At 41.6% G+C, this 19,705-nt stretch overlaps 1 protein-coding gene across 8 annotated transcripts in view; it reads right to left on the minus strand.

Moving 5' to 3' along the window:
- The window catches only part of PFKFB1 (6-phosphofructo-2-kinase/fructose-2,6-biphosphatase 1), a 102,411-nt gene that overhangs the window by 24,916 nt on the left and 57,790 nt on the right, over positions 1–19,705 (minus strand). For 5 of the 8 annotated variants that reach the window (XM_073889250.1, XM_073889252.1, XM_073889246.1 and 2 more), the window contains exons 2-9: positions 17,912–18,037; positions 14,326–14,419; positions 13,448–13,544; positions 12,480–12,554; positions 11,928–11,984; positions 8,539–8,660; positions 4,517–4,754; positions 1,628–1,774 (exon numbers count right to left, since the gene is read on the minus strand). In XM_073889250.1, coding sequence (XP_073745351.1) covers positions 1,628–1,774; positions 4,517–4,754; positions 8,539–8,660; positions 11,928–11,984; positions 12,480–12,554; positions 13,448–13,544; positions 14,326–14,419; positions 17,912–18,037 — 956 coding nt within the window. The remainder of the gene's footprint in view (positions 1–1,627; positions 1,775–4,516; positions 4,755–8,538; positions 8,661–11,927; positions 11,985–12,479; positions 12,555–13,447; positions 13,545–14,325; positions 14,420–17,911; positions 18,038–19,705) is intronic. The other 3 variants (XM_073889247.1, XM_025852081.2, XM_073889251.1) reach the window with 3 other exon arrangements.

Raw genomic sequence — 19,705 nt, forward strand, 5'->3', positions numbered from 1 at the left:
CACACACACACACACACACACACACACACACACACACACACACACACTACTTTCTTTGTTTAGGTGGCTCTCTGCCTGACATACCATTCCTGATTCTCTCTACCTGGCCCACTGTTAAGTAACTCTCAGCTAGGCATCACTTCCTCCAGGCAGATCCTGGCTGGCTCAGATGCTCTGCCCGGACATCTGTGCATCCATGGTCTAGCCTATGAGAGACTATATCACACATACTGTTTTGTATTCCTCTGTTTGTTTTTTTTTCTATCTATCCTGTTTCGACTGAAAATTCAATGAAGACAAGGATCAATTTCTCTCTCCAGCACCACCCCAGAGTCTGAAACAAAGTAGGTATACAATAAATGTTTACACCACATGTGGGCCAGAAAAAAGTAGTGACTGATCTCTTATGATGAAGGTTTATATATTTGCTTGAATGTATTTTATAGCAACTATATGTGATATGTAGAACAATATTGTATATTCCTTTTCTAAATATGCATATCTCTGTACATCTGTATGCTAAGTACAAGTGTATGTGTGTAGACACACATATACTTCTTTATAATATCTACTAGGCAAGCAAGTTAACCTAACTACATGCAAGTTATCTATACTTGTGATAAAGCTTTTACTTTTAGGTCTAACAATCATAACCTGTGGACTGCTACGTAATGTCAGCTTACCTATAGCTCAGGTGAGACAATGGGGAGGAAAAAATGCCATCGCAAAGAGCACATGGAAAACCTGACTCTGAAGCAAGATTGCTATGTCATGAGGGTCAGATGGTCTTTCTTCTTCATTCTATTTCCAATGCCACTACTCTGGTTCATTGTCACCTCTTGCCTGGATTAATGCAGCCATCCCCATACTGATCTACATACTCATTCTGGCCCTCTTCCTACCTATTTTCCACACATGACCAGAATGGTTTGTTTGTTTATTTATTTATTTATTTATATTCATCAAGTATCATTAACATATACTGTTATATTAGTTTTGGGTGTATAATATAATGATTTAACAATTCTATTTTTCAGTGCTCATCAAGATAAGTGTACTCTTAATACACTGTGTCTATTTCACTCATCCTCCTGCCCACCTCCCTTCTGGCAACCACCAGTTTGTTTATTTAAGAGTCTGTTTTTTGTTTATCTCTTCTTTTTTCTTTGTTTATTACATTCTGCATATGAGTGAAATAATACGGTATTGTCTTCTTTTTAAGAATGTGAATCACATTCAGGCCACTTCTTAACTTAGATCACATCACTGGCTTCCCATTTTTAGGGCAGCACCCAAATGCCTCAACATGAATTATAAAACTCTTTGAGCTGCCTTCCTTTCCAAACTCATCTCCCTTATACTTCCCTTCTTACAATGTTTTGTCATAGGATATGCACTGTCTTATTTATCGCTTGCTTTTGGGCTCCATGAGGACAGAGAACATGTCTATTCTGGCCTTCATTGGTTCCCCAGCACACAGAACAGTGTATGGTATATGGCTGGTTGTTGAGAAATATTTGTTGAATTAATTGTGTTCTTCATAGGAGCCAAAGCAGAGGCAATCCAGGGGATAAGCCCAGAGTCAAGTCCCATCAGCCACCAGGAAATCCATCCCCCTCTGTCTCACCGCATCAATTTCATTCAGGGCCTTCCACTGCTCGTAGGGAACACCCAGGGCCTCAGCTGTCTGGATAGTCCTCTTCATGTGGCTGGTCCACACCTTCAGGGAGCTGATGCCCTGGGACTGAATGAAGTTAGCCAGGGCATAGGCGTACTGGGGGGTGGGGTTGCAGAGGTTGAGAAAAGGGAAGAAAGAGAGAGATGAAAGAAGACACAGTAGCTGTGAGATCTGCCATAAATGGTGAAATGATGATGAACAAGAAAGAGTAGAATTTAAATGTTTCCAATTTATAAACAAGGATATGACAAGGATCAAGGGAATAGAAATGGTAAGTGTGTTTATGTGTGTGTGTGTGTGTTCATTGATACTTGCTTATTAAACCTCCTACTCAGTTATTCATTCAAATAGCCCACCTCTTGTATTTGTGGAGCCTGGAACAAGACTACAAATGGAGGCACTCTACCTGGTCAACCTCCTTTCTCTTCCCATTTCTGCCTCCATCCTGCACTTGTAGGTGCCTTGAGTACATGTTTGCAGATAACCTAGTCACATGACCAAATTCTGTCCACACCCTATTTCTGCTGATTCCCATGATCCACAAACAGTGACCCTTCGGCCACCCTTTTGCCTAGGGGTAAACACTAAAAACTAGCCCAGGTGGACAGACTCTGGGATAGACCCACACAGGCATGGTAAGCAAGCCAGAATTTTAGGGGATTCTGGGTTTTGGGTCCTCAGAGTGTGGTCTAGAAGTAGGGGGTGTGGGATTTGGGGGACATTTCTTTTTGACTCTGGGGATTCTCATTTGCTTGAGTTGGAGTCTTGGAACCCAGCTTCTAAGGGCATTCAAACATATATTGAGTGCGTGTGGTCATGTGCTGGGTATCAGGGTGTCCTGTTCTCAAGACACAACTAGTCCAGTAAGGGAAACAATGACAGCACTGAGAGGAACCATGAAAAGCTGTGGGAGCTAAATGAGCAAGTGATTTTTTCTTTCACATAGAGTCATGTTATTAGTCACAGGTGGTATGTGAGGAATATTGGCACAAATGTATAGATGTATTTATATGTACACATGTGTATGTACAAATATAAGTATTGTGTATACACATTCTAATTATGGATTATGAGTCAGTAGTCAGTGTGCTCTGATGGAAAGAGCCCTTGATTGGGAAGCAGGCAACAGGGGTTAATCTTCCCAGCATCCTTATATGGTCCTTGTGTGACTTGGGACACATCCCAGTTTCTCTCTGGCCTTACATCTTCTGCCTATAAGATGTGAACAGCATTAGCTCACTGAAACTTGTCCTATGAACATTACATTAGATAGTGGAAGAGGAGCACATGGAGTGCTCCCTGACATACAATAGGTGACAGCCTCTGTGATTGATTATGGGTGAGAGTCTATGGGAAAGTGCTTTGTAAACTGCATGGTGCACTGTGCCCATAAGTATGAAGGTTGAGGCCAGGCATTTATGTGTACATGCACAAGTTTGTGTGCGAAGGTGGTATGCATTGTGGAGATAGCCATGTGTCTAAACTGGGCATTGAGCTGTATAAGGCAGGGCCATACCTGGCCCCAACCCAGAGACCTCTGGCTGCAGGTGGTGCCATGGGGCAGGTGTGATGCCACCAGTACCCTCTACTCTGCTCTGAGGAGTAAGACAGGTGGGAGTCAAAGGTCTGAGTCCACCTCAAGGGGAGCCTGCCAGTCTGAAGGAAACAGAAAGGGAGCCATGAGGACCAGGCCTTCCAGTGCAGTGCCTTGCCTAAGATAATACCACCTCTGCAGTGGGGGGATGTTGAGGGGCAGGCAGGAAAGCCTAGTTTTCAATCCTGGCTCTTTTTTACTGGCTGCATGACCTGGGGCTGCTCTTTTCTCCCCCTTGGGCCTCAGCTTCCTCAGGTTTCATAAACCATTAATGGTAATGTCCACCCCACAGAGCTGTTGTGAAGATTGAAAGGGGCCACACACGTGGAAGCAGATGGTGCTGTGACTGTGCACAGGTGCCCAATAAAAGAGAGTGCTTCCTCCCTCCTGCACCTCATTTCCCATTTGTTCTACCCAAGCCATCCTCCCAGCAAGAACAATACCTGTGTTAACAAGCTTAGGCACAAGGCCAAACACTAAGGAAAATGTGTGCCTTTATTTTATTTTATACCCGTAATGTGCAGGTTACTATGCTTGGCTAGAGAGGAGACTCATGCCATAGTCAGAGATGTGCCAGAACTGGGAGAGATGGAGCCCAGGGCACGGTGACCTGCCTGGGAGGGCAGGAGAGGACAGGGGAGGGCTTCCTGGACCAAACCATGGAGCAGCAGATGGGCCTTGGAAGGGGGTTGGGGGGAGGGCGGGAAAAGAGCAGTAACTGGTGGGGGACAAGTGTTGACAGTGGGATGGGCTGAAGTTGGGGTGGGGGCTGTGGCATCAGCCCTGAGTAAGGAAGAAAATAGATTCAAGGATGGGGCACCTCAGGGCAGCTGTCAGGGCATGTTCATGTGGTGGTCACCAGCTGACAAAGGAGAGCAGCCTAGGTGGGGGAAACTGCACAAGCAAAGGCATAGAGTTGTGAAAGAGAGGAGGGGAACCAGTCAGGCAGGGGTGAAGGGTGCTCACTGTAATGGGGCTGGAGGAGCAGCCAGATCTGGGCAGGCCTGAAATATCAAGACCAAGCTAACAGACGTGCAGATGCTGTTAGCACACATGGGAGTCACTCAAGGATGGATCAAGACAGAGTGGCTGATTGGGTAGAAGAGCGGTTATGACCAGAACCTGCTTTTACCTTGTCACTGAGTCCTCCCATCCTCAGGACCCAGGCAGTGGCTGTACCACCCACCCACAGCCCACCTGAGCCAGCTCAGCCAATGTCTCAGAGTGCATGGGGCCCTTCCTACCTGCTTGCCCCGAGCTGAGAGACCAGAGTCACCTCCGATGCGGCCTCTGAGGTTGAGTTCACTCTCACCATGCCGGCACAGATAGATGGAGCGGGGTGTGACGTGGATGTTCATGAGATAGTAGACTGTGCGGCTCTGGATGTGGTCCTGCACTCGGTTCACCATGTAGCGTGTGCCCACATCGAAGATCTTGATGTAGGATAGGTGGCTGGGCCAGCCCAAGCAGGAGCAAGGGCAGCTCAGGGGATGATGATAGAGAGGCTGATCCCAAAACAAATCCCCAACCACAAACCCCACCTTCAAGCCTCTTGTACAATGCAGGTTTCACCTACCTTTCCTCTAACAAAATGTCATGCCTTGCCCTATTCTGGGTACCTGCTCTAGAGACTTGGCTCCTGGCCTCCCCTAAAGAGCTCACTGCCTGCTACCATCTCCCCCTGTTTCCTTTCTTCAGTTTCAGCTTGATCCAGGCTATCTTTTCACATTCACTTTTTACACTCCAGGGATCTGGGATCTGTCCTTTATAGTTCACATTCTTGACACACTCAGAGAAAAGCAGTAATCTTGTGTCCCTGGCTGCCTTCCACATCTTACTGGCAGCTCCTGAATTCTCTACTCATTCTTTTAAATTTCAAGCTGAGCTCTGCACCTCTATTCTTTAAGTCTCTGCTATGATATATTGTCTTTGACACCCTACAGGCAGCTACCAGATTTTGTCTGTGCGCACTTGTGTCTGTGTGTGTATATCTCTTCCCACTCAGAAAGGGAAAGGGGTTGGGTTTTTTTTTCCCTGTCATGCAGTCAACAAACACACTCTTCTTTGTTCTAAGCATTGTATTTGAAATGGGGACTCAGCATCTGCCCTTTGGGAGCTCTTAGGTCAGTCAAGAACATACACTTGGAAACACATGACCAATGCTCAATACCCCTTCCATAAATAGTCATTCACTCTTAGGTGTGCCAAGTACTGGAATGTGGGGATACAGAGATGGTCCACAACACGGATATCTTGTGGTCCTTGTTTCAAGCCCCTTTTTTATCCCCTCAATTCTGTGCTCTAGTCATGAACTAATAACTATACACAGAGTGATAATCAAACTATTCAACAACCTGTCTGCAGAGGAGCTGGGAATGAGCAATACTGACTAATCAGAAGACTAGAACCATGGAGTAAGTCTTTTGAGGCCCCTGCTGTACCAGGCATGAGTCCTTTAGTTGTTGAACTATAGGGAGTTCAAGGAGATCCCTGCGAAGAGGTGGGGAAGGCTGCACCAATGGGGTGGCATACCAGGAACCCTGGATGCACAGTAGCAAAACAAAGTAAATAGAATTAGCTGCACTAACCCAAGGCATGTAAAGCAGTGGTTGATGGGTTTGGTTTCAGAAAGCCTCTCCTCTGATCTTCCTAGAGAAGGCCTTTTTATCTGTACCATACTTAATCATTCCCATCCCTGTCCTCTTTGTCCAACAGTTCCTACAGGACACTTGCACTTGTTGAGCATTTTCTTTTGTGCATCTGGCAGGGAGTGGGGACTTAAAATACATGAATCCTTATAATCATCCTAGGAATCAGGGATTATTACCTTTGTCTTATAGATGAGGAAACTGAAGCACAAAGAGAGGAAATGATTTGTTTAAGGTTAATCTCTCCAACTATCTTGTCTAGGACTCTCAGAATCTAGCAGTAGAAAATATCTGATGTAGCCTTGTTGCCTAATTACTGTCTGTTCCTGCTGCTAGGTCCTGGGTAGCTCTAGGAGAACTTTCAAATTCCTCACCTTAGTCTGACATTCTGGCCCTGCTTGGCCTCACCTCACAGTCCCACACCCACACCCACGCCCATAATTTCTCTGTTTCAATCTAGCCTTCGTGCTTTTGCTGGTATATTCTCTAAACTCCCCTACTTTTATTCAGATTTAACTACATGCTGTTCTGTTTGCTTGAAAAGGCATTCCTTGCCTGATTTCCAAAGCTGAGCTCCTATGCATCCATCCCTTAAGAGCCAGCACTTTCACTCTCTCTAGGAAGTCTTCTTTGAGCCCGGGATCATGTGAAGTCATTTAGAGGTGCTTCCCACCAAAAGTAATATATTAGCTAGTGCCTATCTCTACCATGTGTAATCTAAAATAAAAATTATAAACTATATTATAAAATGAAGAGGTCTCATGAAATTTTGTGATTTTTTTTCCATTTTGACCACATTGATGCTGGTTTTGAAATTAAAATAGTAAAAGCTTTCCAGATTGTTTTATTCCTATTTTTGGTAGATTCCACCTTTCTGGTACCCCAAACACATGCCTAGTCTACCTATACTGGGTAAACCTACTCTTCCCGATCTCTTTTCCCAAGCTGGGCTGAGTTTTCTCCTTTGTGTTTCTCTAGCCCACTTGGTTTACCATTTCTACAATTCTGATCAACTGCACATTCATTGGCTTCCCCAACCAACTGGGCATTCTATCACAGCAGGGACAGCCCTTCTCTCTTTAGATTCCTAGAGCACAGCTTTGGTTGGGCCCTGATACATGGACTGTAAATGTCTGTTGATGTAAAAATGATTAAATAAAGCCAACCTTCAGAATATGTCATCTTTAGGCCCAAACTGATTCATCAAACACTTAACTGAGCACCTGCAGGAGTCTAGGCTGAAGACTAGGGGCTTTCTCAATGCTTCTTTCACTTTAGCTCCCCTTCTTCAAGCTTCTTTCACCATATGCTGATAGTCTATATGGTGCATTTGTGGAAATTTGAATAAGTTACACTTTTCTGAGGGCAGAAACATCCCCACTCCAGTACACATGCCTTGGTGAGAAAAACAAGTGTACCCTTGACCTGGTTGTCCTTGCACAGTGAATAATCTTTACAATTAATTGTCCATAAAGGTCCTCCTCCTTGCACCAAGTGTCTAAGTCTCATGTGACAATTCTTTATGATTTAGGGATGTGGGAGGGGGAGAACTAGGCTGGAAGTCTGAGATAAGGGTTTGAATAAATGTTCTACTGACTCATTATGTGGCCTTAGGTAAGTCCCTGCCCTGTTCTGGGTCTCAGTTTCTCCATTTAAGGTGCAGTGCAGTAACAATACTTGCCTCTTAGGATTTTGGTTGGGCAAAGCTGGAAGGATGTTGCTTAAACTTCTTAAGGTTTTAATGACTATTTGAGGTCTCATACTTCTCACTTGGGGCCCAAGGGGTCTGGGTGACCAGAGTCTCTTCTCATCACAACCCATTTTGAGGCTTCTGGGAATATCCTATGTCTAAAACTCACATATTCCCTGTACTACTAGCTAACATGTTTCCAATTTTTAGCTGGCATTATGAATGAGAGTTTCATATTTTTCATGTGTCTTCCCATATGTTAAGGCATTATGGAAGCTATCTGCAGATAGAAACCACCTCTCTTGCCATTATTTGTACTCTTATGTACACCACAGCTCAAAGAGGCCAAATACTTATTGATTGAAGAGGTACATGGGTTTGTGAAAAGAGACATGAGTAGGAGAAAAAAATATATGGTTAAAATCCTAGTTCTACCCCTTGATTTGTGTTGGGAGCTTGGCAAGTGGTTTCAGCTAAGATTCAATTTCCTCTTCTTGAAAATTTATTAACATAAGATCTATTTTGGCTTCCTTTATAGGGGTGCTGAGGGGATTCAATGAAACAAAGAAGGTGAACATGTTTGGAAACTGAAGTGTCATCCATGTGTGAGGAATGCTTTTGAAAAAAATAACAGCAACAACTACAGAAGGGAAGCATTTGTTCTTAGAGATCAGGGTCTTGATCTGCCCATATTGGTCAGGAAGGGACTATTTTAACACTCTCATGGACATTTTATATATCAAGGAATCACTACCCTCAGATACTTAGAGCTTGGAGGGTCCTTGAAGACAAATCATCAAATCTAGCTCCATGATTTTACAGATAGAGAAGCTGAGGCCCAGAGAGGGAGGATATTTTCCCAGGTCCTAAAGGACATCAAAATAGAGTTAAAGATCCAGTCTTGGATTTTAGGGTTCTGGGTTCTTACCTGTCCAGTTCATCATCCAAGGGTTGGTAGTTGACCTCATAGCATTCAATTCTCTTTAGAAAGTCTTCCAGAACCTTTTCCCGGTCACAGTCTGTGTAATCAGGGCTGCCAAGTTTTACTTGCTAGGAAAAGGGAGAACAGAAGAACTGTGAGAGACAGAGACTCTAACAGTGACCTTTGGAAGTGTCCTTAGCTATCATTGAATACAACATCTCATCATAAAAATGAAAAAAATTGAGACTTAGACAAAGGGTCTTGCCAAGTTACAAATCAGTCAATTTAAGTGCATTTGGAATGTGTGACTCCTTATGCTTTATTTCTATATGATTAAACAAGGTCTGTTACATTGTACTCAATTCTAGAGCACACAGTGTTTAAGAAGACCACTTAAAAGAAGACGTGGTGGGGTGTCTGGGTGGCTCAGTTGGTTAAGTGTCTGCCTTCAGCTCAGGTCATGATCTCAGTGTCCTGGGATCAAGCTCCGCATCTGGGTCCCTGCTCAGCAGAGAGCCTGTTTCTCCCTCTCCCTCTGCCTGCCGCTCTGCCTACTTGTGCTCTCTCTCTCTTTCAAATAAAGAAATAAAATCTTTAAAAAAATAAAAGAAGATGTGGGTTGGCTAATTGAATTTAAATAAAAAAATAAAAGATGTGGTGTGTATATATATACAATGGTGTGTATATATATATATATATATATATATATATTACTCAGCCATCAAAAAGAAGAAATCTTACCATTTGCAACAATATGAATAGAAATAGAGGGTATTATGCTGAATCATAAGAAATAAGAGTAAGAAATAAGTCAATCAGAGAAAGGCAATTATTCTTTTTTTAAAAAAATATTTATTTGAGAGAGAGAGATTGAGAGAGAGGGAAAGAGAAAGAGAGAATGAGTAAGGGGGAGGGGCAGAAGAAGAGGGAGAAGCAGACTCCCTGCTAAGCAGGGAGCCCAATGCAGGACAAAGTTCCAGGACTCTGGGATCATGACCTGAGCCAAAGGCAGATGCTTAACCGACTGAACCACCCAGGTGCCCCGATTTCACTCATGTGTGGAATTTAAGAAACAAAACAGAGGATCATAGAGGAAGGCAGGGAAAAATAAAATAAGATGAAATCAGAGCGGGAGACAAACCATAAGAGACTCTTAACTATAGGAAACAAACATCTTTGCTGGAGGGGAGTTGGATGGGGGGATGGGGTAACTGGGTGATGGGCATTAAGGAGGGCACTTGGTGTAATGAGCAATGGTTGTTATATGTAACTGATGAATCACTAACTCTACCTCTGAAACTAATACTACACTACATGTTAATTAATTGAATTTAAATAAAAAAATTAAAAAAATAAAAGAGGACCAGAAATTGTGATGTGAGAAGTGGTTGAAGAAAAGGAACAGGAGATTTTGACCAGGGGTCATAATGGCTTACATGTATTGAGTGTTTAATGAGAAACATGGCATGTTGACTTTAAATTTCTGAAAGGTTGATGTATCCTAATCCCGCAATGTCTATCTTCTCCACCCACATTTGTCATCTCAATGAATGGCACTATCTTCCAGTTACCTGAGCCTAAAAAGAATATGAGAGTCATCCTGGATGCGTCTTCATCCCTCATCTCTCAGCAGGCACCAGATCTTCTCCACTCTATCTTCTAAATATCCCTCCTATTGATTTCCATTCTCTTTCACCTGGACACTTACTCTAGCTTTGTGACTAATTACTTTTGTCTATAGTCTTGTTACTTCTGATGTACTCCTCATACTAGCAGCCAGAAAGATATTTTTAACATGCACATCTGACCGTGGAATTCCCCTGCTTAAAACTCTTCACCATTTCCTTATATGTTTTAGGGCACAGTGTGAACTATTTTATCGGGTGGCCCATTTGTCATAATTGAGTCCAAAATGATTTCTTCATCTCATCTCCCATTGTACTCCTATTCTTTCACACACTTTGCCCTAGCCAACTTAAACTACTATAGTTCTCTGGTGATATCATATTTAGTATATACTATTCCCTTATAGCCAATTCTTCACCTGCTAAATTCCCATGCATTCTTCAAGATTCAGGTCAGCTATTGCTCTTATTGAGAAGTTTTCTCTGATACACATCTATCCCTCCCATGCAAGGTTGGGTACTCAATAGTGTTCTCCTAAAGCCTCCTTTATTTCTTCATCTCAGCACTGACTCAGAGTTATGTCTATAAACTTGTCAGTATCTCTCAGTATCTCTCACTAGACTGTGAGCTCAAGGGCAGGACTCTCCTCTAAGTCTCTAATACACAGAATGGCCCAGTGCAGTTGTATAGATCCAATTTGTGTTGAATCAGTAAATGGACAGATGGAAGAGTGGAGGAAGAACAGAGGGATTGGACATGTTTTATGACCTAAGAGGCATAAATAGGACCAATCAGTTAAAATTTCAGGGAGGCAAATTTTAGATTGATTTGAATGCATTTGATGAAAGCAATGAGCCTTTTTCCATTGGAGGTATGAAAAGAAAATATAGACAAACATTTAGCTGAGATTTCAAGTATCTGATGGAGGATTGAGGGAGGTAACATATAAGGTCTCTTCTGTCCCTGAGCTCCAATAATTTCATGACATAAGGAACAATAAAATGTGGCAGACGATCCAGTTCTAGCCCATGTGTCTAGAATCTAAGAACAGTTATATTTCTGATACAAGCCTGAGGTTCATTCCCAGTTCAACTTCTTTCTGGTTGTACGAATCTTTGAAAACTCTTCTCTTGGAATCTCTGTCTCCTCTCTCCAACAGTGAAAGATTCTTAACATGCAGCCTTGTTGTAACAAATCAGTAAGAGTCAAGCTTGGTGCCCAGTGCATATTAAGGACTCTATATTATGGCTTCTTCAAATTTCATAGGACTTTTTTTCAGAAAATATGAATTTTATTTTATATATTTTTTGTTATGTTATGTTTATGTTAGTCATCATGGTTTTTGATGTAGTGTTCCATGATTCATTGTTTGTGTATAACACCCAGTGCTCCATGCAATACATGCCCTCCTTAATACCCATTCCCAGGCTAAACCATCCCCCACCCCCACCCCTCTAAAACCCTCAGTTTGTTTCCCGGAGTCCATAGTCTCTCATGGTTCATCTCCCTCTCCAATTTCCCCCCTTTCATTTTTCCCTTCCTTCTCCTAATGTCCTCCATGCTATTCCTTATGTTCCACAAATAAGTGAAACCATATGATAATTGACTTTCTCTGCTTTGTAGGCCAGGGTAGTCAAGAAATACTTCCTACAGGAAGTAGGAAGAGAAGCTCAGAGAAGAATACCACCTTTAATAGCCTCATAGAGGTCTTTTTAGGTGTTATCCAAACCTGAGGAAAAGTAAGGAGGAAAGGGTAAGGTGCTTCTCACCCTGATGTTTTCTGCAATAATGCCAGGGTCATTACAGATGGACTCAATGAAAAAGACCTATAAGAGAAAAAGAAGAGAAATTTCCAGCAGGGAATTATATTTGGTAGGGCCAAACATAGCTTCACCTCTTCTCAGTGGCTCTGAATCATCCCTAGGGACATCTCTGACAACATAATTTCATACAGTGCTACTTTCAGGATTCTGAGCTTTATTGAGGCATATTGACTCTAAACTGAATGGCCCTGGATTATTTTTTTATGTTTTTACTGGTTTTTAGTTCTTATATATGCTTTTTGTGGTAGTTCTCTTCTCTCCTTCCTCATTTCCACCCCCCACAGTGTCAGCCTGTCAGCAATTATCTTCCATTGCCTAATATAGCACCTCTTTCCTGTTCTGTTTTGTTGCTTCTAACTGTGATCTGTAATATAACCAAATTAAAATGTTGAGCCTGATTTGTAGTTGATTTGACAGATTAGAATCCTCTGGTTTGCCTTTCTTTGGGGTTTGTACTAGATAAGTAGGCTCTAGATAAGAGTGGGAGTGTTACTATACCTTGTAACCATGTTCCTTAGCAAACTGCAGAATTAGTGACCGTCGTTCTCTGGTAGTGTTGGTGGCATCAAAAACCTAGAGGCCAATGATGAGATTGGTTTACTCTGAATCTGGTTTTGAGAGAACACCTATGCCTTGACTATCCTTGTGCTAAGTGGAGGGCTTCCAGGGTGACATAGAACTTGACTGAGTTTTGAAGAATAGGAAGGATTTGAAATTGATTTATTCCAATTTCTTAAGCTTTCATTGAGCCCTTGTTGTCAGTCCAGAAATGTAGCAGACTGTAGGTATAAACAAGAGGAAAATTGTAAATTTTTATTGGGGTAATTTTATAGGTAAAACAACCAAGGCTTAGAGGAAAGGTTTGCCTTAACCAAGGCCACCAAGGGTTGCTAACAGAGCAGAGCTAGAATGGATCTTCTCAATTCCTACTTGAGGACTCTTCCTTCCCTATCACTTTGGAGCTCTTCAAGAACAGGAAACAACTCCCTATCTTCAGCACCTAAGGTGGGACCATTTGAGGATCTTTTCCCCTTTTAGAATTCACAAATCTTACCCCAACAGTCTATGAGATTAAATTGACTAGATATTTGGGTAAATCTCTTGAACTCAAAAATGTTTGTACTGCAGTCTTAAAGTGTACTGAAGTCTTACTGAATTCTTGGGGGGGGGAGTGGTAAAGCATAGTGGTTAAGAGTGTAAATTTTGGACCTATGCAACCTGAATTCTAGTTTTGGCCTTGCTGCATACATACTGTGCCACCTTGGGAAATTATTTAGTTTCTCTGTGCCATTTTTCTGGGCTATAAAATGGAGTATAACAACAGTGCCTGTCTCATGGGAGAGGGTGGAATTAAATTAATATGTGCAAAGTACTTAGAATAGTGTGTAGAACATAGTAAAAGCTCAATACATATTAGGGGTCCTTCATTCTGTCAGAAACTTGAAGGAAAATGCAAATTTCCTTACTGCAACATGACCTTCCTCATGACTGAGATAGTCATGGACATCCTTCAGGGCTGCCAGGGCACACTGCCTGAAAAAGATGGAGAAAGAAACACAATCCCTGTCCCCAAGTTGAGTTCCTCTCTATTTTTCTCCATTGTCTTTTGCACCATCCCTCAGATATCTCACATTAAATTATTCATCAATGAAACATCTACACAAGTCACACAGTTGAAAGTGGCTCTGTGTGCACATTTTAGGGGCAGGCATAAAGTGGCATACCCAGGAAAAGTGGACTAATGACAGAGACATAATATTAAAAAACAACCTTTGAGGGGATAGAGCTCAAGTGGAACTGGTCCTTAAACCCAGGTAGAGTTTGAGTATATAGTGTGTGAAGTAGAAAGCATTCCTGGAATGGGTAACAGTACAAGCACAGGTATGATGGTGGCAATATATTTATGCATTTGGCAAAAATCTATTTAGTGATTACTCTTTGCTGGGTTCTATAATAAGGGCATGGATCAATAAATGAGACCTAGGATCTGTCCTGGAAGTGCTTGGTGTCTTGTAGAGGAGAGAGAACTTGAAATTGAATAAATCGTACTGGAGAGACTGGAATGGGCCATGCTACTGAGACTCTTAAATGCTCAGACTATTAAATTTTCCACTCTCTCCTGTAAGGAGTAGGAGACCATTAGTTCCTAAATTCTTAAGTAGGGGATGGTTATGACCAGAAACAGACTTTGGGTAAGCTAGGGGAAGGGCTTTTCCAACCATCCTTTGAGAGTCTGGAAGACCTTCTTGCTAAACCAAATTACTCTGCCCCACACCCCCATTATCTGAACAAAGCCCTCCTTCAACCAGGGGCAGCACTGATCTCTAAAATATTAGACACTTACTTCCTGATATGTAGGGCCTCCATGTTGTCTGGAAGAAAAAATTCATAGTTCTTGTAGCTCACTGCCTCTCGTCGGTACTGGCCTAAATTAAACACTGAAAGCAGGGAGACCTGGTGAAGGGGTTGGAAAGATTCTAGCAGAAAAATATGTCATTGCTGGGAGAGATTTCAGAGATTGAAGGAGGTATAATTTGTAGCTATAGAATATGCTTATAAAGCTTCAAATTATGGCTACCATCTCATTTATTCCTCACGACAACACTGCAACATAGAAATTATAATCCCATTTTACAAATGAAGAAATTGAAGTTCAGAGATAGGAAGTAACTTTCATAGTTAATAAGTGGGAAGTTGGGATTAAAAACCAGGTCTGTTTGGCCCCAAAGCTAGAGGATTTTCTGCTATTCTATTCTATCATAAAGTCTAACCCTTCAATGCTCTACTCTATTGGAAAGATAAGGAAAGAGATCCAGTGAGTAAAATCAATCACTAAGGATCAAACAGGTCAGCAGGTAACTTAGTGAGTCAGTAGGTAACAGAACTAGACTGGGCCTCCTGAATCCTAGTCCAATGTTACTACATTTTCCTGTATCATGACAGAGAATCTAAATTTATTGCCCTCTCTAAGCCATACTTTCTCATCAATAACAGTGAAAAACCTGAGAGAAGGTAAGGAAAGGAGGAGAAAGAGGATAAGAAGCTAATGCAATATTTCATTCATCCATTCAATAAATACATTCTGAAGCACACTCTGTAAGGCAGGACCCATGTTCTGAAGTCTCAAAGATAGATGAGATATGCATGATGGGGTCCCAAGGAGCTCACAATCCAGCAAGTAGGACAGACAGTAAACCAGTAAATATAGAGTTCCCACACAGTTTGTTGAGTTCTCTGACAGGCATTCGAAAGAATAAGGGGTAAGGACAAATTAATTACACTTGGGGTAATCTAAGATGATTTCTTGGAGAAAGCAGCATTTGAACCAGTCCTTTTAGGAAGGCAGGCCTTTTATAGACAGGCATGGGGGATGGGAGTGGGGAACAAAGACATTCCAGGTAGAGGAACACCATAAGCAAAGGTATGACGTTGGCAGAAGGCAGAATACGTTTAGGGGATGGTGAGTCATTCACTGTGACTGAAGCCTGAGAGACTGGCTGGGGTGGATTGTGGAGAGCCTTGAACAACAGGCTAAAAAGCTTGGACTTAAACCTGCAGATCAAGAAGACCCTTGGAGGCTGTAGGTATGGTAAGCTTTGTGCTTTGAAACATGACTCTGAGGCTTTGTGCTCTGTGAGAATGGACTGAACTGGAGCAGATGGAAAGCATGTGAATTAGGGCAGAGACCCACCCATCACCATCCCATGTTCTCCTAACACCCAACAGAAGCTACTTGGAGCCGCAGTCCTCCACAAGAACTATTCCTTCTTTCCTCTTCTGCCAATGTTCTACTCCTCCCACAAGACCAAGCTCAAATATTCCCTATCTAGGAGCTTTCTCTGCCTTCCAGTTGGTGATTTCCTCTGTGAGTCCCCTCAGTACCCTGATCTAGGATTCCTTAAGTGACCATGAGGTGTTAGTATGCATCCCAGCCAGATAGAAAACTCTTCAAGGACAGTGTGTGAATCTCATTAATTTTTGTGTCTTCAATGCCTAGCATGGGTTTTGGCACATAAAAAACCATTGGGAAACCCTTTGCCAGTGAATTAGAGAAAGTGCATGAAGGAAAAGAAGAAATGGGAGAAAGAGAAGAGGAGAGTTGAAGAAAGGGAGGGAAGGGGGAAGATAGGATGCTGAGATGGGTAAGAGAAAAGAGAGAAAAATAATGGAGAAAAGATGAGTATAGGGTCAAGGTGGGATTATTTTTTCTTCCCCATCAGTAGAGCCAAGTAGCAAACCTGGCACAGTGAGTGTCGGCTTTGGAATCATCCAGATGTGGGCTCATTTCCTGGTTGTGTCACTCGGTGGCCATGTTCTTTTAGAGGTACTTCACCTCTTGGGCATTAATTTAATCAACCGTAGAATGATGATAATACTAGCTTCTTTTTTTATGGGCATTTTAGAACTTAAGAAAAGATGTTAGTTCTTTGAGGATAGGCATCCTATCCTACTTGTCTTTGCCCAATATCCAACAAGGGCTTTCACACAGCTATCTGTTCAATGAATAATTAATGATTGAATAAATAAATGCCCAAGGAGAACTGTTTGCTGCAAAGGGGAGCAGTGCTCCATTTCACAAGAAAGAGTCTAAGTACTTAGTGTACCAGTAAAGGAAGAACATGGTCCCAATAAAATTTTTAGATAAGTTGATATTCATTGAAAGTATCAATATAGTCATCAGGGATAAATAAAAAACACTGGTAGATTTTCTTACCATTACTGTTTTTATTCTGAATGGTATATGGAGTGACCCTATTTCTTACTGTTTGGAGCCTCTAAATGTCTTAATCTGGCCATACTTGAGAGAAGGAAAGGAATATGACCTGGTCCCCTGTCCCCAGAACAGCTCCTGGGGAGAGATACCCAGACACACACTACAACAGCACACTCTGTAATTAGTGTTGGCATAGAGGGGGCTGTTGGGAGGGTTGGTATGGGAGCTCAGAGAAGCACAGTCCTTTTAGGGGGAACAGAGCAATCAAATAGGAATGGAGATACAGGGTGGGGGTGGGTAGAGAAATCAAATGGGGAATAGGAGAGAGTGATTACTAAATAACTGATAGTAAGCAGAAAAGAGATCACACTGAGGAGAATGGAAAGTTGGAAGCAGTGAGTGAAGGAGGAGGTTGACAGGCAGGGAAGGAGGCCCTTCTGGAGGTGGAAAAAGGCAGGACCACTTCCAGCTGGGGAGGGGAAGTAAAAAAGCTCAGACCTAAGGAGAAGCTTGGAGAGAGTGGACATGTTCTGAACTCCATAGGATGAGGTGAATGAAGGTGCCCAGCTTTAGTGAAGACCCTGTGGGAACCTCTGGGCTGTGGCTTCAATATGCTTCATTCTACATACCCTAAGGCTTGAAGAAAATCTTAAGGTTTTGGATAAATGGTAATGCTAATCAAAATAGTATTATTGGTGTGATAATAATAATAATGGTAATAAAATAATAATAATGGTAATAAAAATAGTATATTACTCATAGGATTGTGTTAAGTTCTTGCAAAACTGGAGGTCTTTGAGAACAGACATATTTTTATTATTTTTTTATTTTATTTTATTTTATTTTTATTTTATTATGTTATGTTAGTCACCATACAATACATCATTAGTTTTTGATGTAGTGATCCACAATCCATTGTTTTCGTATAACACCCAGTTCTCCATGCAATACGTGCCCTCCTTAAGAACAGACATTTAATCTTACTAGTTTTCCTATACCTAGTACCTAGAATACAGTTAGGCATAGAGTATGTGCTCAAGAAATTGTAAAACTTTTAAGGGTGTGGTGGTGGTGGTAGTAGTAGTTGTTGTAGTAATAGTATTAGTAGTAATCCTAAGGTTGGTAATAATGTTTTGAGGCATTCTGAAGCCGGCTACCTTACTCTTCAGCCAGTGGCTGGTAGGGGGCTATAGAACAAAGGGTTTCAGAGACATACCTTTAGTTGGTGTTCCTATCCAGTTGAGATATCTTGTGAGCTTCGTGGAGATGTAGGTTTTTCCTCGAGCTGGTAAACCCACCATGATCACCATTGTGGGGGAATTGGTAAACTGGGGTATTGATGCTGGAAAATAAACAAAATCTCAAAGGCTTATCCCCAGGTCCCCATCATCTTCTTGTATCAGCTCAGAGATGTTGAATTGGGAAAACATCTTCCCTACTATTATAACAATGACAACAATAACAAAAACCTGGAAATTTTCAAACTGACTTCCAAATTCATCAGAAAACTGAGATTACAGTGTGAACAGCTAACCCCAAATCCATAGAGACAGGCAGTCATCTGCAGGGAGCAATAGGGCCCAGGTATTTGTTTATCTTTCATAGATACTACTGCACAACATATAAACTCATAAGAAGATTCAGCTAAAAATTTTTAATAATTGCTAAAGGTTCATTGTGGGCTAGCATGAGAATGTGAAGCCCCTGGGGCTGAAGACATAGGCTGTTTTGCATCCTCTAGGAATTCCACCAAGTACAGAAGAATCCTGAAAAAGATGTCCTGTAGTTCTGGCTTGGAGAGGAAAACAGAATAGCAGCCATTGCTGAAATTGTGCCGAGGCCATTCTCCCTTTGTATTCTATGAAACAAAAGCCTTAGTCTTCATAGAGAAAGGGAACGCAACTGTAGTTTGAGAGCACTGGTGGAAATTAAGTGCAGCTGACAGAGAGGAATGGCCAACACTATTGAAACTCTGCTGAGACCAATCTACTCCATCTCCCCTAAAGAAAGTAAGCCTTAATCTGAAGAAGGAAGGGCAAAAGAAAGTGAGAACACTGGTGGAAACTCAACACAGCTGGAGGAGGAAAATGGAAAAATGCCATAGCCCAGGAGGCATCGGAATATGCACTAGGAGCACCATTATAGTTAAAGTAGAGTCAGGAACACATGGGAAGGTCACACCTCCAAGACTGAGGAGAAGCCTGCCTAAGACGGAGACTTAATCAGACTAACATGAAATGTCATTAGTCCCCCATTCCCTACTATTGGCTAAAATAAGTAAAATAATAGAAGACTACATCTTCAAAAGATGCAAAAGATCATTGTCTCCAGAGAGCAGCCCAAAGGGAAGAATCAAGGCAAGAAAAAAATGTCTGAAGAGACAAATCATTAGGATCAGACTCAGTTATGATATTCATGTTGGAATTATCAGGCAAGGAATTTAAAATAGTTATGATTGATAAGTTAAAAGCTTTATTGAAAAGGTAGACAGCATGCAAGATCAGATAATTTCAGTATGGGGATGGAAAGTATAAGAAATAATCAAATGTAAATGCAAGAGAAGAAACACAGTAATTGATCTGAAGAATGTCTTCAATGTTCTCATAAGTGAACTTAACATAGCTGAGAAATATATGAACTTGAAGATAGATCAGTAGAAATTACACACCCTAAAATGCAGAGAGAAAAAATAGTAAAAAAACAAACAAACCAAACAAAACAACCCAGAACAAAACATCCAAGAGCTTTGGGAAAGTATCAAATAGTGTAATATATATGTAACATAGAAATATCACATATAGACATATATATGTAATTAGAATATATATATATATAATGTAATATATATGTAATTAGAATAACAGAATAAGAGGGAGATAATGGGAAAGAAGAAATTTGAAGAAAGCACTGCCAAAATTTTCCAAAATTCAGTTATTGATACCAAACCACAGATTCAAGTATCTCAGAGAATACCAAGCAAGATAAATAAAATTTTAAAAAGAAGCACACC

Source organism: Callorhinus ursinus, unplaced genomic scaffold (genome assembly GCF_003265705.2).
Source record: "Callorhinus ursinus isolate GAN/ISIS: 27379988/994484 unplaced genomic scaffold, GSC_fseal_2.0 scaffold104, whole genome shotgun sequence".
NCBI classification, from domain to species: domain Eukaryota; kingdom Metazoa; phylum Chordata; class Mammalia; order Carnivora; family Otariidae; genus Callorhinus; species Callorhinus ursinus.